Consider the following 19935-nt stretch of genomic DNA (forward strand, 5'->3'; position numbering starts at 1 on the left):
AAGATGTTGATCCTCACATCTTTACCGTTGCTGATGTTTCCTATAGACAAATGTTGTTGAATGAGAAGAATCAATCCATGTTGGTTACAGGTGAATCAGGTGCTGGTAAAACTGAATCAGGTATGTTATTTTCAATATTCAATCAGTTTTTTTTATATTAATATCTATTCTATTTGATTTAATTACTAATTGTATTTTTTTTACAATATTTTGTAATAATTTTTAACAAATTGTAAAATATTCAATAATACTACAGTCAAAAAGATTATTCAATATCTTGCAACTGTTGCTGGTGCAACAAGCCACGCTTCATCAGGAGGTGGTAACTTGGAGCAAAAACTCTTACAAACCAATCCATTGTTGGAAGCTTTTGGTAATGCTAAAACTATTAGAAACAACAATTCTTCTCGTTTTGGTAAATTCATTTCCATTGATTTTGGTCTTCAAGGATACATTGTTGGTACTAAAATTACTCACTATCTCTTGGAAACCACTCGTGTTATTTCACAAGCTAGTAATGAACGTAACTTCCACTTTTTCTATCAAATTTTAGCCGATCCAGAATCATGTAAAAAGTACAAACTCACCTCTGGTGTTAATTCATTCCATTTTGTAAATCAATCAGGTTGTACTCACGTTCCTGGTATTGATGATAAGAAGGAATTCCAAGATACACTCAATTCTATGCGTGTTATTGGTATTAATGAAGATGAAATTGATGCTTGTTGTAGAGTTATTGCTGCCATTCTTCATTTTGGTAATATTGAATTCAAGAATAATGAAGATGAATTGTCAACTTTGCCAGATCGTTCATGTTTGGAAGTTGCTGCTGAATTGGTTAAGGTCAATCCAGATGGTTTAGCTAAAGGTTTCATGAAACCAGATATTATTACTCCAACTGATCGTATTGAAACTCACGTTACTGCACTTCAAGCTTCTTACAATAGAAATGCTTTGGTTAAATCAACTTACAATCGTTTGTTTGATTGGCTCGTTTCTCGTATCAATGAAAATTTGATTGCCAGAGAAAGTATCAAGAATTTCATTGGTTTGTTGGATATTGCTGGTTTTGAAATTTTCGAAAACAACAGTTTCGAACAATTGTGTATCAACTTTACTAACGAAAAATTGCAACAATTCTTCAATCATCACATGTTCAAGAAGGAACAAGAAGAATATTTGAAGGAAAAGATTGAATGGACATTTATTGATTTTGGTTTGGACTTGCAACCAACTATTGATTTGATTGAAAAGCCATTGGGTATCTTGTCAATTTTGGACCAACAAACTTTCATGGCTCAAAAGAATGAAGCTGGTCTCGTTCGTGAAATTACCAAGAATCATGGTACTAAACCAATTTTCGAAACTTCCAAGTTTAATGAATTGGAATTCACCTTGAAACACTATGCTGGTAAAGTTATCTATGACACCAATGATTGGTTCAAACGTAACGTTGATCCATTGAATGATGATTGTAAGAAGGCAATGCTTCAATCCTCAATTCCATTCGTTAAGGCTCTTTACAATAGAGCTTCTGATCGTGAAGAATCTTCAAACTCTGGTAAGAAGCAACAAGGAGCTGGTACTCGTTTCAAGACTGTATCTGCTCAATACAAGCAACAATTGACTGAATTGATGGAATTACTCGGCTCTACTGAACCACACTTTATTCGTTGTATCAAACCAAACAATTTACAAAAGCCAGGTATTGTTGAAGATAACAATGTTCTCCATCAATTGAGATGTAACGGTGTCTTGGAAGGTATCAGAATTTCAAGAAAGGGTTATCCAGGTAGAATCTTGTACAAGGACTTTGTCAGACGTTATGAATTATTAGTTGAAGATCGTACCAAATTACTCTCTGATAAGAATGCCACTGATAAGGAGAGAACCAAGGCAATTTTGGAATATATCGAATTCGAAGAAACCAAGCAATATAAACTTGGTCTCACTAAGGTCTTTTTGAAGTCCTCACAAGAAGCTGAATTGGAAAGCTTGAGAGAAGTTCAAATTTCAAAGATTATTGGTGTTGCTCAAGCTGCTGCTTTGGCTGGATATGAAAGAGCTTGTTACAAAAAGTTACAAAGAAGATTGTTGAGTATCAAGACCATTCAAAGAAACTTCAGAGGTTATACCAAGTTGCGTGAATGGGATTGGTGGAAGTTGTTGGCAATTGTCAAGCCACTCTTGAAGGAATTCGCTTCTGAGAAACAAACTGAAAAGTTGAAGCAAGATCTCGTTGATTTGCAAGAAGCTGTCAAGAGAGAACAAGAAGATAAGAAGAAGATTGAATTGGAAAGACAAAAGATGATTCAAGAACGTGATGTTGCCAAGGAAGCACTCAAAGCAGCTCACAATGAATTCGAAAAGGTAACTGCTCAAGTCAGAAGTCTTGAACAAGCTGGATCTGAAAAAGATCAAAACATTCGTTCATTGAAGGATGATGGTGAATACAAACAAAGCACCATCAATGATTTGAACAAAACCATTCAAAATCTTGAAGAAGCTATCAAGGTTATGAATGAAAAGATTCACAATTTGGAACAAGAAGTCAGATCTAGAGATGTCCAATTGAAACAAAAGCAAACTGATATTCAAAATCGTGAAAATGACATTGAATTTTTGAGAAAGAAGCAAAAGGAATTGGAAGGAACTGTTTCTGAATTGGAAAACAAGTTGATCGTCGCTGGTAATGAAGTTTCAAGCAGAGATCAAAAGATCATGTTATTGGGCTGTGAATTGGAAGATGAAAGATCAAGACTCACCTCCGAAAATAAGACTAGATCTCTTAAGGAAGAAGATTTGAGAAAGTCTGAACAAGCCAACAAGAAACTCAGCCAAGATATTGAACAACTCCAAAAGGAAGTTGAAGATTTGACTTTGGATTTGAACAAGACCAAGGTTGAAAAGACCAATTTGATTGATGACACTGAAAGAAAGCAAAAGCAAATTGAAGAACTCAATAGAAAGCTTGAAAGTGCTCAACAATCTGCTCGTGACTTGCAATACAAGTTGGATAATGAACAACAAAACTTGAAGAGTTCTGAAACTAAGGGTAAGAGCTTGTCTGGTGATTTGGAATCTGCCACTTTGAGAATTCAATCATTGACTGAAGAAATTCAAGGTTTGGAAGAAACTGTTGCCACTCAAAAGTCTCAAATCTCTCAACTTACATCCAAGATTGCTACCTTGGAAGAAGTTGAACTCAGATCTCGTGATGCCAAGATTAGAGAACTTGAAAACAACTTGCAAGAACAAAAGCAAAGATTTGAAAATGAACTCAACCTCAAGGTTACTGAATTGCTCAGATTGAAGCAAAAGACTGACCAAGAACGTGTTGAAGCTGAACAAGTTCAATCCAAGTTGACTCAAGAAAAGAAGGATCTCAATGAAAATGCCAAGAATCTTGAAAAGGAAATCAAGAAGCTCCAAAAGACTATTGATGCCACCAATCAAGAAAAGAATGACGTTTTGCAAAAGGCTCAAAAGTTAGATTCTGGACTCAACCAAGCCAGTGATGAAAAGGAACAACTCCAAAAGAAGGTTCAAGAACTCGAGAATACCATCAGACAACTCACTCAAGACAAGAATCGTATTGAATTGGACTTGCAATCCACCAATGAAAAGTTGGGCATGACTTCATCAAAGCTTGAACAAGTCACCAATGAATTGAACACTGAAAAGAGACGTGCTGAAAAGCTCGAAAGCGATGTTGAAGATTTGGAAAAGGACAAGAGCTCATTGAATGATCAATTGACTAAGGCCAGAACTGAACTCGAAAATGAAAAGTCATCCACCTTAAAGTTGAAGGGCGAACAACAAAAGTTGGCCAACGACATTGAAAATTCCAAGTTGGAAAAGGTCTCCTTGTCAAAGGATAAGGATGAACTCAACTTTGAATTGAACAGATTGAAGGAAAGATTAACTCAACTCGAAAAGGAGAAGGAAAATGAAGCTTCCGAAAAGTCTCAAGCTCAAAAGAAGGCTACTTCATTGGCTAAGGAAATTGAAAAGCTCCAACAACGTATTGGTGAATTGGAAAATTCAGTCAAGTCTGAACAATCATCCAAGAGTGAAGTTGAAGGTGATGCCAAGAAGAAGGACTCAGCTCTCAAGGAAGCTAATGAAGAAATCTCTCATTTGAAGAGCAAGTTGACTGCTGTTCAACAAGAACACGAATTGGCTAAACGTCAAGTTGATGAAGAAGTCAGAAAGGCTGCTCAAATCAGAAATGAACTCAAGGACGTTCAACTCAAATCTAAGGATGCTTCTGCTGAAAGAGATGATTTGGAAGATGAAATTTCCAAGTTGACTTCTGAAATCAATGAATTGAACTTGAAGCTCCAAGATGCTGAAAGAAAGACTTCTGACGAACAAAGAAATGCTCAACAACTCGAAGAAGAAATTGAAAGAATTCGTCAAAATGCCTCCAGATCCAGAGAAGAAGTTGAAAATGACAATAGACTCTTGAAGCAACAAATGACCTCTCTCACTCAACAAAGTGAAGGTTTTGGTCGTGAACTCAACGATCAAATTCTCAAGTTGAAGCAAGAAAACTTAAAGCTCAAGAAGGATTTGAAGAATGCCAAGAAGGAAACTCAACCAACTGATGCTGTCGATTCTCAATTAGTTGAAGGTTTGAAGAGAAAGTACGAAATTGAAGCATCCAACCTCAAATCACAAATTGAACAATTGAGTCTCTTGAAGCACAATTTGGATAACAAGAATATCACAATTGAACAAGAAAACTTGTTACTCAAGGCCAGACTCGAAACTGAAGAAAAGCTCAAGAATAAGTTCAAGTCTCAAAAGGAACATGCCGAAAGAGAAATTGATGAATTGAGAAGTATTGCTGAAGAAACTGAAGATTTGAGAGATGAATTGATCAAGATGAGATCTGAATACCAATTAACCATTAGCAAGTTGCAATCTGAACTTTCTGATGAAAAGGAAAGATATAACACTTTGGATAAGGTTCTCTTACAAACTCGTAAGGATTTGGATCAAGTTAAACTCGATTTGGTTAGTGAACGTAAAAAGTTGGATCTTGGAAGTCTTTCTGCCAAGCAACATTACGAAATGGAAATGGCCAATCTCAATCAACTTATCCAAGAATTGAGAAAGGACAAGGTTGACTTGGTCAAGCAAGAAAAGAAGACTGCTCAAAAACTTGCCGATTTGAAACGTGATTTGCAAGAAGAAATTTCATCCAAGCAAGAATTTGAAAAGAGAGCTTCCAAAGCTGAACGTGAATCTCGTTTGTCCAACTTGAATTTACAAGAAAGTGAAACCAAGTATAGACGTGTTGAATCTGAAAAGAAGAGACTTGAATTGGAAGATACCATGAATCGTGATCAAATCAAACAACTTGAAAATGAAATTGATAGTTTGAGAACTCAATTGAGACAAGAAAAGATCAAGTCTTCTGCCAAGACTGAAAAGAAGAAGAGAAAGAATCAAGTCAAGAAGGTTCTTGCTGATTTGGAAGATGATTTGCAAAGTGGATTATTGAAGGAAGATGATGAAACTGTTGCTGCTGATTCATCTGCTCCAGTTGAAGCTGAAGAATAAATTATTTTAAAATTATATTTCACACATCTTGCAAACTCCATGATAACTTGCTTATTAGAAAAGAAGTTGTGATGTTTCCTTAATTCGTTTATTAATTTTTCAAAATGAAATCTCTGAGACGATTTTGGCTAGATGAAAAGGATAAACAAGATACAAGGGATTCACAATTTTGTCTACGATCCCAAATGTATGGACACAAGTCACGGAGAACATGGTCCTTATTACTATCGTGTGCAAATGATCTTACAAGTGAACATGCAGTGGAACAATCCATTGTTGCAATATTATTGGTTTTCTTCAATTGTTGCACGGCTTTTACCTTGTCAGATTCGAATCCAAACAATGAAATAACTCGGATGAGATCACTACCGGCCATTGGAGAAACTTGGGATGTGGAATATGTTACAACAATCTTCATCTTGTCACTATCAAAACTCTTGCCTTGGCAAGCATTAATAATTGTATTAGCAAGTGAGCTAGTTGATGTTATTGACATTGGTTGGACATAAACTTGAGGTTGAACAAATGGCTGTGGTTGAGAGAATGGTTGTGGTTGACCAAAAGGTTGAGGTTGTCCAAATGGCTGTGGTTGACCAAAAGGTTGTGGTGGAGGATAATTCATTGGAGGAGGATTATAGACAGAGGTTGTGGTTGGTGGAATAATTGTACTTGGAGTTGTGAATGAAACATTAATACCAGAATTTCCAATAGAAATACCATATCCAGTATTCAGAGTTGGTTGTATTGATGGAGGAGTCATAAGACATCTAAAAACATCACCATTCGAAAGTGGAATATTTTTCATGTCAAATGTTTCAGATTTCACAGGATATGGATTTCCTTGAAATTGAACATAAATGGTATGCTTATTTGAAGAGACATCTTTGGCAACATAAAACTCTGCATTTCTTCCATCTTGTTGATTTCTCATAATGAAATATCCAGCATGTGGACAAGAAGTGATTGACCAAGCTTTTCCAGAATTTTCAGTATAAGTAGTATTGAGAGTTTGTTGATTCATCATTCCTGAGGCCATCATTCCTGAACTCAATCCATACACATTATAAACACTTGGTTGAGCAAAATTTGAATTCGATGAAACTCTATAAAAGTTATCACCCATTCCATACAGAGTATTTCCATCAGGACTAGAAGTTAATCTCCAATGTAAATTTCCATCAAATGTAATATGAATCACCCAATCACTCGGACCCATCGGAGCAGATTTAGTTGATATCAATGTACCAGTCGCAATTCACCTGTTCCCTCTTGCACCCACTGAAAGGTATTGTAATTTTGTGTCGAGTGCCAAATTCTACCGCTTCCTTCTCTCCATGAACCGCCAATAATTGGTGTTACGTTGCCCATTTTTTCTTTTTCTTTTTAAATTGTGATGATCAAATGATTTGGAGGCTTTTTTTTAAAGTTTTAAAAGGTTACCTTGGAAGCAAAATTGAGGAGATTGATGTTACAAGTTTATGTTATCATGGTTTGGAGTTGTAATGAAGTGAAAAATGTTGAAAGTGGACTCGTAATTGATCAAGAGGTTGAGTTGTAGAGATGATGATCTGGAACAATTTTCATGGCAGCTAGATCATTATCTATTAAACAAATTTTTTGGTGGGAAAAAACTGTCAAATGTCGTGAGAGTGTGAAGAAAATATCACAAACAGCTAAATCTAATAACACAATTCCAACAAATTATTTAAAAAAGTATTTATTCTAAACTAGCATCATCAAATTATTGAGAAGCTTGATAGATCTTGAAACCCCACCAGATTGACCAGAACCAACCGATCAAGAAATAGGCCAAGATGAATTGGAGAATACCAACAATAATAGCTGGAGTCTTCTTTTCAGCTTCTTGAGTCAAAACACCGGCAATGACGGTACCCCAACCTGGGAAGAAAATGTTCAAAATCAAAACGATCAAACCCATAGAGGATTCAACCTTTGGAGTGGAGTTGTTAATCATGTCCATCTTGTTGTATGAAGTAGTTGTGTTGTTTGTTTTTTTTTAACGCAAAAATTTCTCTTCAACTCGCCGCGTTTTTATGAGCCAATGAAGGTCAAAGAAGTTGAAAAGTTGGCAAGAGTTCAACTGGATGATAAATGGCGGGAAAAAATCACGCAACTCAAAAATGAACGGCAACAGAAAAAATTCCATCTGTGGCATTTGGCTGATGACAGGACTGTTTTTGATTACACAGAAAAGGACAGTAGATTTTTCAAATCTCTTTCATAGATGATTTTTTTGTACTGTAGATGGTGTTTGGGTGATATTGTAATGAATTACGGTTATTGGAAAGGTTGGTAGAAAGTGGAAGAAAGGTAAGTTACATTATCTCATTGTTGTGTAGAGCTTCTCAAAGGTCTGTATGAATGCGAAATGTGATGTTATCTAGTATGGAATCGGAAGAGGTCACCACTTGTGTTGAACATGGTTACAAAGTTCGTTGTAAAAAACATGGAACCTCTACAGTAAAATTATTGATCACTGTGTTAATTGGATTCTAATTGTAACACAACTACAATAAACTTGTGTTCCATTCCTTGAATACGTTAGTTAATTAGAAACCGTTTAGTTTCGAACAACTACAGTGTATCAACAACATCCCTCTTTCTATTTTGTGCAAAGAACAAATTCCTATGGAGTGTAACTTCATTTCGTTCAACAATGAAACTCTTCTTGACCACCAACAAGGAATTCGATTGAGAGATAATTTCTTCTACTGAACATTTGCTTGGTTTGATCACAAACTCTTCGAGTGCTAGTGATTTCTTCGTGGTTCCTCTTGTTACTTGCTTGTAAAGAGGGGTGTGAATATTTGGATAGTTTTCTTTGAATTCATTGAGTAGGTCGAGTGCTGTCTTTCCTCTGGAATTTTTCACAATGTCAAATTTCAATCCTCTTGCAATTAAAATGCTCATAACGTCCTCTAGAGCATAATGTGTTTTGCTCAAGATTTGTTGAGTGCATAATCGAATGAGAAAATGTGAAATGTCGTCTCCCTCCTCTCCACCATACCATTGAAATCCTCCTGTTATTCTTGGAATATTTGAACTTTCTAATTTGAAATGAATTGAATTATCCTTATTAAGAATAGTAATGTGAATAAGCTTGGGATGATTTTCGGTTGAGTAATCAAATCCAATTACGTTAGCATCTGATTTTAAATGTCTTTCGTCTTTTGATTTTAGTAAGAAATACATTATTCTGTTGAAACCTAAATTATCAAAGTAACCAGAAATGTTGATCGTAGGAGATTCGTTCCATTCAGCAATAGAGGATAATAAATCTCTGTATAAATTAGTGCAGGAGTGAAGAAGAAAGGTACCATTATGATCTGGTGTCAGTAATATTTCTTCAGCTGATAAATTTGGAAGTACATTTTGTATGTCCAAATAATCAAACTTTGTAAAATAATGAATTAAATGCTTTCCATTTCGATCTCTGTAATCAATGTCTTGGTAAATTGAATAATCAATTGTTGGATTAATTACTCCGGCTACTGCATAAAGAATAGCCAAATCAACTTCAAATCCATCCAATAATTTAAATGATCGAATACCATTAATTAATTTCTCTATAGATTTAAAATGAAATATTTTAGTGAGTGGCTGGAATTTGAAATGATTCCATTCATTGGCAACAGCTATTTCTACTGGAGTTAATCCAAAATTATTTTCTTCTTGTTCCAATTTATACAAAATATCATTGGGAATGTTTTTGGAAAATTGAGTGTCAGAATAAGTAAAATAATTAGAGCTGTTTCTATTATTTGTAAAAAAGTAGTGTAAAAAGTTGTTTCCATAAATATCCTTCATCATTATTTGTTGTAAAGTCATTGGTTTATCTTGGTTCTTTTGCATTAAAGGTGTCACACCAAATACATCAGGGTTATCCAACGTGTCAAAACAAGAGGTTAAACCCAAATACGAAAAGCAATACTTTCCAATTTTGCTAAATCTGTTGACGAGTTCAGATTCACTTATTTCATCAGTGGGAAATAGTATACATCTTTTTACATCAAATTTAATAAATGGATATTTGTCAAGAATTTTCAATTGTTCCAACACTATCCCCTTAACAATAAAAATTTTAAATTCTGGATATTTCAAATAAATTAGACATAAAATATCCAAAATGTTGTTACTCAGTCCTCCGGAAAATATAGATAATACTATATTCCAATAATGTTCAAAATATCCAATATCAATATCAATATTGTTAATGATGAATTTACAAGTATCAATTCTCTGAAAATATATTGAATAGGCAAGGATTATTTCTACATGAAATGGTCTCTTTCCCATTAATTTTGAAGCTTTTTTCAAGTATTCAATTTCTTCCATTTCTGTAGGAAAATTAGCACCAATACTTCTTGGAGCAAGTCCTCCAGATTCCATGAATAAATTTTGTTCATAAATACATGAGATGGTGCTTTGAACTAATGGATAATTCGAAACTAAATATTTCACATTTTTAAATATCTTTTTTAATGGAATATTTCCTCCTCTCTTAGTCCAATAATTCTTTCCAAATGGAGCAAAACAGCTCACATACACCACTCTATCAAAAACATTTTCATATCTTGTCTTGATTCTTTCCAATACTTTGTGTACATAATTATTATCTTGCAAACACTCCTCCGTATACAGGTTTTGGACACTCCTAATCAATGTAAGAGATTCAAAATACGATCTATCAATTGGATATCTTGCCCAATTCTTCTTGTCTCCATTAATCATTTGTAGTTTAATTTCCATCGGTTGAAACGACACAAAGGCTTCATAAAAAGATTTACAAGTAATACACAGTGGTTCCCAAGAGTTGTATTCCGATAATCCATCATCCGAATACTCCAAATCCATCACCTCATTAAAATCATCAATTTCCCATCCACGAACATTTGTAAAATCCAACACTGCTAATTTTCGAAGTCGGAAAATATCACGAAAATAATCCAAGTAACTGAAAATGTGATGAAGGTTTTCGGGTGGAAGTTTGTTAATCATTTTTTTTTGTAATTCGTCTTTAAAAAAATACAACAACTGTTTGAGGGAAACAGTTAGCGTCTTTGGCTAGAGGCCAGGTGCTAGCAGCACAGAGGTTGATCAACTACCAAAACTTGAGCATCGGGTTTAGAAGTCAGAGCAAATCGCGTACTCATATTAGCATGGAGGGTAATATAGTACAACTACCTTACGGTTCAAAGGTTTAAAGTAGATTTGGGTTGATCAATATGGGCAAAAATAAAATAGCTAAGGTAATAGGAGAAGTGGAGAGTAATGATTTAATTATGAAAAGAATTTGAATGTATTGTAAAACGAAAACACATTGGTTCGTTGATATTGGTGAAGAATTAATTATTAGCATAAGACTTCCTGGTTAACTCTTATAACATCTTTATTAAGTGTATTCCTATTTATGGATAATCAAAAGGTTTAGTTTCGTTCCAAATCAAGCTTGAAGGCTAGGCGATAACTCCAATGTCTCTACAAAAGTCCCCTTCATTTTAAATAATGATGTATCTGTGAAAGAAGCGCTGCTTCCTGCGAACTGTTTACAATTGGAGATCATTGACTTCACGTCTTTGAAGCAGGAATCTGAATAGATTCGTATTGTAAACGTAATAAAACATTACCAGATTTTTTTTTGTAATTTTTAAAGCTGCATTATTTAAAGTTTCAATGTTATTAAAGAATTCGAAACTTAGTGTCAAGATTGAATTCTTTTATTAAGGGATTAACATCACTTGTTGAGTGGTGATTTCCATGATTGAGAAGATGGAAAGTGTAACTTTAGTTTTTCAGCATTTGTCTGAACAAAAGTTTTTACAAAAGAGAGTTCTTCCCATTATTGACCAAGAGGTCTACACTTTTGGAAATGAGTAAAGAATAGAATAGCAGAGACGAAACCGTCATTGTCATACATTGGAACAACTGGTAAAAGAGTCAAACTTCTCTTTGTCATTGTTGGATGATTTAGTAAATTGATAGGATATTTGTTGAGCTTGTGTTTCTGTGAGTGGAATCTCAACAGGTCTTTGACTATATCTAAATCAAACGATCACCAATTAAACCTCCAGAATGATCAAAAGCTCCAGAACATGCAAAGGAAGGATCACGAGTTGCAGTTTCAATTTGATTGCACAACAGAAACAATCAAGACTATTAGCAAACTGATGGTCTATTACAATGAGTTTACTATTTTACAATTAATTTACTTATCTAATCCACAACCATCCCATCATGACACCATTAATAGGCATTGGGAGTGGGTTGTAATAACGGTAGTAATAAAAACCACTACCCTTACCATGAGGTTTTCCATCATAGGAACCACACATTGTCAGACAGTCAATACCTATACCAATCCTACCATCTACAGTATCAGAAGTATCACCATCAGAAGAAAAACCAACTCTGATCTTGGATCCAAAGGAATCTTCACCTAGAGCATTGATATAACCAAATCTGTACCAATAGGCTGCCTTGTAATCGTAAGGAAGAGATCTCCATATACCAAGTGGCTTCTTATTAATTGGTTGAGTACCACAATTTGTTTGAGGTTCACATGTTGAAGTAGACATGTTGGTGGCATAGGATTTCATCATTCCATTGTTGGCAATCAAATTTCTGGCAGTATCGTACGAATGACTCCAAGAATTGTAATTTTCTAATGAATTCATAGCAAGTCTAGATTCTCTTCCTGCTAATTTATAAAAGAGAGGTGAGATGTAATCTTCATTGGCTGTAATATTTGTGAATGGTAATTTTTGTGTTCCTAAAAAGGATAAATCATTTGCAGTCCACATTGCATGGTCATACACGAAAGGAGAAGAAGTACTGGTTTTCATAATAAGAGTCCAACCACCTCCCATACTTTCCATATCACAATAAGCAGTGTAAATTGTTGGTCCAACATTGATTTGATATAATCCACTTCCTTCTCCATTGTAAGCATATGGCAGAGTTGGATATCTGTATCCATAACATGATGTTGCTGTTGTTCCATCAGCAAAGGTTCTTCCCAAAATTGGATCATTAATTGTTGACATGTTTGAACAACTTGAGCCACTAAACGATGTGAAACATAGACAATTATTGGATGAAATGCAAGTTCCATGTCCAGAGCAAACGGTTGGTGAATTGGCTGGAACACCATAGCATTCTACAGGAATATCACAATTTTCTCCTAAATATGTTGAACATTGAGCAGAGAGAATACTAATTTCTGATGAGAGCATCGACCGAGCAGACTCCTTCACTCGTAATTGATGTTCTCTTTGAGCAATTTGCTCCAATAGCTTTGTATCATTTGCTTGCTTGAGAAATTCTATACCCTTTGAAATTTTAGCAATCGAGCATGAAAGAATATCTTCTTCCTTTTGTTTGTCCTTAATATATCCCCTTAATCCGCATCCCTCACTCTCAGTATTTGTACATTTAGTTGTTGTTGGTGATGAGTGTACCACATTCCCTCCCAAGAGACATGTCGCTAATATTACCAGAGAAAGAAGAAGCAGCGCAACTGCTTTTCTTCTTGAAATGATTGTCTTCTTCCTAGATGCTGGACAAAACATTTCAAACAGGTGCTTGTTTCTTTTGGTATTTTTTTACGTTTTTGAAAAGCTCCTTTACGCCTTAGTGTAATCTATTAAATTTTTCCCAGATAATTTTCCTATGATCGTTTTGGAAAACAGTAGAAATTTGTTTACGGCCGAACGTTCAATCTCCCAATGGAACGACTCAATAGAAATAGTCCTAATGGTTATTATTTCAAATAAACTTAGAATATTTATTTGAAAATAATAAATTTTCCTTTAGGATTTGATTTTCTAAATTCAATTTCTTCAAACTTGTTGTATGAAAATCTCACTCGATAGTTTGGTTTATCCTTTTTTTGTTTCCTTTTCTTTGAAATCTTATTCTTAAATAATGAGCTTTCTGGTTGATGAAAAGGGACGCAAAATGGAGCGTTTTCAATACGCGAAACTGGTTTCATATTGAGATCTATTTCTTCTTGTTGATTATTAGATATTATGATGTTGTTACAGACACTAGGGGAGCATTCATTAGAGGTTTGAGATGAAGGATTGGTTTGGAATAGAAATTCGTTTGGATTTGAATGGCAAGACAATTTGCTCCACACCAAGCCCAATGTAGATGGTACATTCCTCAATTCGAGGTCAATTAATTTGTCAATGTAATTTTCATCGAGAGTAATTCTTGTTGTTATTTGTGTTTCTATTATTACAGAACTTGAACTACTTGAATTACTTGTACATGTGGATAATTCTGGCTCTTGGAGAAGGTTCATGCACTCACATGCTTTTATCCAAGAATACATGCCCAAAGCTGTATTGTTGTTAAATGGATAAACATGTTCCTGGTTTGTTATCATGTTGGTAGTTGACTTTAGGTTGTTTTTTTGATAGGTGTTAAGGAATTCCTTTGACCATTGTGGAGTATCGGTTTAGGTATGTGTGAACCTGGCAAAAATGGTCACTAAGAACGCGACATGGTTTTTAACATGATGTACAATAACTGAAATTGGTGTGCAAACTTGTTTCAGTCAAACCACACTCACTATCTCAACTCATAGATACTAATTGATCACTTTTCATAAAGGAACATATCTCCAACTACTAATAAATGTGGTTGTTTTACAATTATTGAAATAGCGATTCTTTCATGTTGTTGAGTATCCAAAGTTTCCGAATTGACTCTTCCAAACGGATACAAATATTAAACTATGGAACAAGTTGCTATTCCAATACTGATTACTATGATAAACCATTATGATAACGGAGAATGGAATTAAACTAATGGCATTGATTGATTGCATGTACAACAATGGATAAACAGCTCTTGCATACACATCCAAAATATAATGTGCATCTATATCTGACATGGTCTTCAAGCTGGGTGTACACTAAATAATTATTTTCAAAGAAAATTATTTACGTTGTAGATGATAACATGATAATTTGGACAATGTCCAAACTTTCCTTCTAGTTACCACGGGGTACACAACATGATGAAAAACAGTTCAGCGCCATTTTTTCAAAACAAAATAATAAAAATCTTCATCACAACAGTGCTTTGTTATTACTTGGCCAAATGTTTGTTGCTTGTGGAGGACACGGAATCTTCAACCTTTCCGAATTGAAATATATTAAATTTAAAAAGGCATTGAAATGATAACTAATTGTGAATGAAAGAATTGAAAAGGAAAGAACTCAACCAATCATATTAATATTTTCAATGTACTGATGAAGAGTGTAAAACAGGTCTCGATGCTTCATTATTGTTATGACTTTATGAATGGATCATTGGTCGTTTAAGGAAATGTACCACTGAATGATATAATACAATCCAAGGATGGTCAAACGCAAACAAAGATCAAACACAAACAAAATATGATAGGAATGAAATGTTGGGTTGCAACAGCAGCGAATCAAACAATTCAAGGGTTTACATTGTACAATAATCGTACGATATATCACCCACTACAGTGCTCTAATTAGGTAATACGATGAGGAAATTACCAGTAGGTATGCTTCAATATTAAGCAAATCATCTTTAAAAAAATTAAGAACAATTAACAATGATTAAGGCTAGAAGTAACTCTTCCCTCATTGTTGGTTTGGTGTTGATGTGCATGATTGCATTCTTGAGCGTTTATGCAAATGCTCGTAGAGGTGGTGGTGGAGGTGGAGGAGGAGGAGGAGGTGGTGGTGGTAGATCAGCACCAGCTGCTGCTCCAGTTTACAGAGCACCTACACCAGTTTACACACCAGTGTATAGAGCTCCGCAACCAGTTTATAGAGCTCCACAACCAGTGTACAGAGCTCCACAACCAGTATATAGAGCTCCAACTCCAGTTTATAGAGCTCCACAACATGTTTCAAGACCTACATCAGTTTATAGACCAGCTTCACAACCAGTTTCAAGACCTGTTACTAGATCTGCTTCTAAACCAGCTGCTGCCAACAAATTTGTTGCTACAAGGACATTAACTATTGGAAAGATGGCAGTTCACCACCACCACAAGCATGGTAAGCATCACCATCATCACCACCACAAGCATGGAAAACATCATGATGGAAAGGATGGTAAGCATCACCATCACAAGCATGGTAAGCATCATCACCATCATCACCACCACCACAAGCATGGTCATGGAAAGGATGGTAAGCATCATCACCACCATCATCACCATAAACATGGCCATGGTGGATCTTCTGGCTCAACATCTGCTGGTTCCTCTCCTGTAATGGCAACTTTTGGTAGTGCATCCTCCAGGGGTATCTCACCAGTCAGATCAGTCTCAGTTTCAAATAAGAACGAACGTATTAGTGCTCCAGTTAAATCATATAGAAGTGCTATTAAGTCTACTACAGAAAAGAGTACCAATGGTTCTAAATCATCTGTGTCAGTAAAGAGCCTCTCTGCAGGCAAAGGAAAGGAAAAAGCTCCAACTAAAAAGAATAACTCTCCTTCAGTTCGTAAGCAAAATAACAAATCTTCAACTAGTAAGAAAGATACTAAGGGAGATTCAAAAAAGCCAACTACTCAAAAGGATACTAAGAAGAATATTAAGAAAGATAACAAGAAAGATAACAAGAAAGATACCAAGAAAGATGCTAAGAAGGATGCCAAGAAGGGTACTAAGAAAGATAACAAGAAGGTCAAAGATTCAAAGCCAAAGAAAACCACCGAAAGTGATGCGGATGATTTTTCTTACGGAACTGATGAAAGCTCCTCTCAACCACAATACATCCCAGTTGAAAGTGCTCCAGTTGTAAGTGGTGACGAATACGTTGCACAAGTTGCTTCTATTCCTCAAAGAACTTTAGAAATTGAAGAAACTCCTGTAGTTTTTAGCAACCATGCCTTGCAAGTTAAACAATTTGATACTCCTACAGATGAAGAAGCTCTAGTTCAAAAGAAATCAAATAAGATTGACTCTGATGACGAAGAAGTTCCAGTTCAAAAGAAATCTAAGATTGAATATGATGAAGAAGTTCCAGTAAAGAAGTCAAAGAACATTGATTATGAGGAAGAAAATCCAGTAAAGAAATCTAAGATTAAATCTTATGATGAAGAAGCTCCAGTTCAAAAGAAATCTAAGATTGAATATGATGAAGAAGTTCCAGTAAAGAAGTCAAAGAAAATTGAATCTGATGAAGAAGTTCCAGTTCAAAAGAAATCAAAGAAGATTGAATATGATGAAGAAACTCCAGTAAAGAAATCAAAGAAAATTGATTATGATGAAGAAACTACAAGAAAGAAATCTAAGAAGATTGAATATGATGATGAAGAAGTTCCAGTAAAGAAGTCAAAGAAAATTGAGTATGATGAGGAAGAAAATCCAGTAAAGAAATCTAAGATTAAATCTTATGATGAAGAAGCTCCAGTTCAAAAGAAATCTAAGATTGAATATGATGAAGAAGTTCCAGTAAAGAAATCAAAGAAAATTGATTATGATGAAGAAACTACAAGAAAGAAATCAAAGAAGATTGAATATGATGATGAAGAAGTTCCAGTTCAAAAGAAATCAAAGAAGATTGAATCTGATGAAGAAGTAATTCCAAGAAAGAAATCAAAGAAGACTGAATACGATGAAGAAGAAAATCCAGTTTCTTCTATTCCTCAAAGAAAGAGATCAAAGAAGACTGAATCCGATGAAGAAGCTCCAGTTCAAAATAAATCCAACAAGTCAAAGAAGATTGAATCTGATGAAGAAGAAGCTCCAGTTCAAAAGAAATCAAAGAAGATTGAATATGATGAAGAAACTCTAGTAAAGAAATCAAACAAGACTGAAACTGATGAAGAAACTCCAAGAATGCAATTTAGTGAAGAAACAATGTCAATCAAGAAGCAATCAGTCAATACTCCAGAAATTCAAGTAGAAGAGGAAGAAGAATCTGAACAAGTTTCAGCCAAGTCAAATAATTCAAAGAAATCTGGAAAGAAACATGTTGCCAAGAAACAACCTGTGGAAGATTTAGAAATTGCTCCAAAACAAAGTGCTTCAAAGAAATCAGGAAAGAAGTATGGGAAGAAATCTGCTAAGAAGTATGGAAAGAAATTAAAGAAATATGGAAAGACATCTGAAAAGAAATTAAAGAAATCAAAGAAATCTGGAAAGAAGCATGGAAAAAAGAAATCTGGAAACAAGTTTGGAAAGAAATCAAAGAAATCTGGAAAGAAATCAAAGAAGTCAGGAAAGAAATCAAAGTCTAAGAAGTATGGAAAGAAGCATGGAAAGAAATCTAGAAAGAATAAGAAGTATGGAAAGAAATCAAAGCCAAAGAAGAAGTATGGAAAGAAATCAAAGAAGTCAGGAAAGAAATCAAAAAGAAATCTGGAAAGAAATCAAAGAAATCAGAAAAGAAATCAAAGAAGTCAGGAAATAGTAAGAAGTATGGAAAGAAATCTGAAAAGAAATCTGAAAAGAAATCAAAGAAATCTGGAAAGAAATCTGGAAAGAAATCAAAGAAATCAGGAAAGAAATCAAACAAGAAATCTGGAAAGAGGGTAATTAAAAGGATTCCTATCAAGTCAAACAATTCTGGAAAATATACACCTCAACCAGTTGGATTGCCTTATTCAAGATGGTATAAACAAAGAATCAATAGACTTGCTCCTCAATCAGTTACTCAATTCCAACCTATCATCCAACCAATGGCCCAACCAATTGTCGCAATGACCACTTCACCAGTTGTGATCAAGCCACAAATTACTCCACAACCAACTATTGTTAACACTCCAACAGCTTCAGTAGCTCAAAGACCACAATCAGCAAATGGAGCAATGAATATTCAAAACATTGATATCAATATCGCAACCAATCCACAAGCTCCATCTATCGCCAAACCAACTCCAAACATTGAATTGATTAGAAGACTTTTGGCTCAAAGAAGACAACAAGCTCAACAAAATCTTATTCCAATACAAAATTGAATGTGGTAACTTTTTATCTAATTTCTATATCTTTCATGTGTTGTTATCAGCAATGTTACTTGGAATGATTGTTGTTTCTTTTTCTCACTTTTTCTCGCTCTCCAATACTTAAATTATTTTAGACCTATCTTCATCCACCGTTAATATCACTGTATCAAATAGAGGGGACGATTTCGTAAATAACGCTTTCTTGAATGGAGTTTCCAATCTAGTGATGGCATCAGCATCTCCTTCTTTGGCACCTCTCAAATATAATACGTAAGCCTTATTGATATCCTTTTCACAACCCCATCCATTCTCATACATCCTTCCAAGCAGAAAATGTGCAAATTCACAATATCCACTATCTGATGATCTTTTAAAATGGTCAAATGCCTTATTGTAATCTTGTTCCACACCATTTCCATTACAAAGCATTTCTCCATAGGTTGCAATACTATCGAAATTACCTTGTTCCATCGCTTCTTTGATCCACTTGAGAGCTGTTTGGAAATTTTGTTGAACTCCTTGACCTTTCAAATACATGTCTGCAATATTATTTTTTGCCAAGGCATCTCCCATCTCTGCAGCATCCAAATAATATTCCATTGCCTCTGAATAATCCAATTTAACACCCTCACCACTGTGGAAAGCATAACCAACTCTGAAAATTCCATCAATACATCCCAAGTCAGCAGAATTTTCAAAATATTCGAATGCTTTCTTCAAATCTCGTTTTAATCCAAAGCCATGTCTATACATTAATCCAATTTTTTCCATTGATTGAGCATCACCTAATGCATTTCCTTTCCAAAACCAACTCAATGCATTTGAATAATCATCACCCATGTAATAAACATTTCCACATCTATAAATTGCATCCACAGATCCATTATCAGCTGCTTTTTTATACCAATATAATGCCATCTCTTGATTTTCTTCAACTCCTCTTCCACTTTCATAAAACCACCCAAGAAGTATCTGAGAATCCAATTCTTCACCTTCGGCAGCTTTTTTGAGCCAATAAAAAGCTTTTTCCACATTCTCTTCCACTCCATTACCATCATCATACATCCTTCCAACAATTGATTGAAATTCAGGACATCCTTTCTCAGCTCCTTTAAGTCTCCATTCAAATTCCTTCTGTTTATTATTTTCGGATTCATATCTATCACCAATTACTGCTATTAATTCAATTACAAGTTCGGGTTGTAAGTTCGGATCATTCTCACTCTTTTCGAATAGAGTAATTAAATCCTCGAGATTCAATTCGTTTAAATCCGTTTCCATTGCATTGAGTGAGAGTGCTTCGCTCATGGGATCATCATCGTGATGTTGTTCCATTTTTTTTAATAAATACACTATTATTTACTATCGGATGGAAAATAATCTATTTTATATATTAAA

The 19935-nt window shown here is 34.8% G+C and overlaps 5 protein-coding genes across 5 annotated transcripts; 1 reads left to right on the top strand and 4 right to left on the bottom strand.

Moving 5' to 3' along the window:
- Positions 1 to 5662: 5662 nt before the first annotated feature.
- Positions 5663 to 6787, bottom strand: NAEGRDRAFT_71156 (uncharacterized protein; the record flags this gene model as incomplete). Its single annotated transcript, XM_002673816.1, has 1 exon — positions 5663 to 6787. The coding sequence occupies one exon, from the start codon at positions 6785 to 6787 to the stop codon at positions 5663 to 5665; it is 1125 nt and encodes a 374-aa protein (XP_002673862.1).
- A 1379-nt stretch (positions 6788 to 8166) lies between these two features.
- Positions 8167 to 13160, bottom strand: NAEGRDRAFT_58918 (uncharacterized protein; the record flags this gene model as incomplete). The annotated part of the gene is made up of 2 exons (XM_002673817.1): positions 8167 to 10607; positions 11894 to 13160. 2 exons carry the CDS (start codon positions 13158 to 13160, stop codon positions 8167 to 8169), a joined length of 3708 nt encoding a protein of 1235 aa, XP_002673863.1.
- Positions 13161 to 13375: 215 nt separating this feature from the next.
- On the bottom strand, positions 13376 to 13981 carry NAEGRDRAFT_71159 (uncharacterized protein; the record flags this gene model as incomplete). Its single annotated transcript, XM_002673818.1, has 1 exon — positions 13376 to 13981. One exon carries the CDS (start codon positions 13979 to 13981, stop codon positions 13376 to 13378), a length of 606 nt encoding a protein of 201 aa, XP_002673864.1.
- A 1206-nt stretch (positions 13982 to 15187) lies between these two features.
- On the top strand, positions 15188 to 18127 carry NAEGRDRAFT_51417 (uncharacterized protein; the record flags this gene model as incomplete). The annotated part of the gene is made up of 2 exons (XM_002673737.1): positions 15188 to 16384; positions 17462 to 18127. The coding sequence occupies 2 exons, from the start codon at positions 15188 to 15190 to the stop codon at positions 18125 to 18127; spliced, it is 1863 nt and encodes a 620-aa protein (XP_002673783.1).
- A 401-nt stretch (positions 18128 to 18528) lies between these two features.
- NAEGRDRAFT_80848 (Sel1 domain protein repeat-containing protein) lies at positions 18529 to 19872 on the bottom strand (the record flags this gene model as incomplete). The annotated part of the gene is made up of 1 exon (XM_002673819.1): positions 18529 to 19872. One exon carries the CDS (start codon positions 19870 to 19872, stop codon positions 18658 to 18660), a length of 1215 nt encoding a protein of 404 aa, XP_002673865.1. The 3' UTR covers positions 18529 to 18657.
- Between the last annotated feature and the right edge of the window lie 63 nt (positions 19873 to 19935).

This window comes from Naegleria gruberi (assembly GCF_000004985.1).
Source record: "Naegleria gruberi genomic scaffold NAEGRscaffold_44, whole genome shotgun sequence".
NCBI classification, from domain to species: Eukaryota; Heterolobosea; class Eutetramitea; order Acrasida; family Naegleriidae; genus Naegleria; species Naegleria gruberi.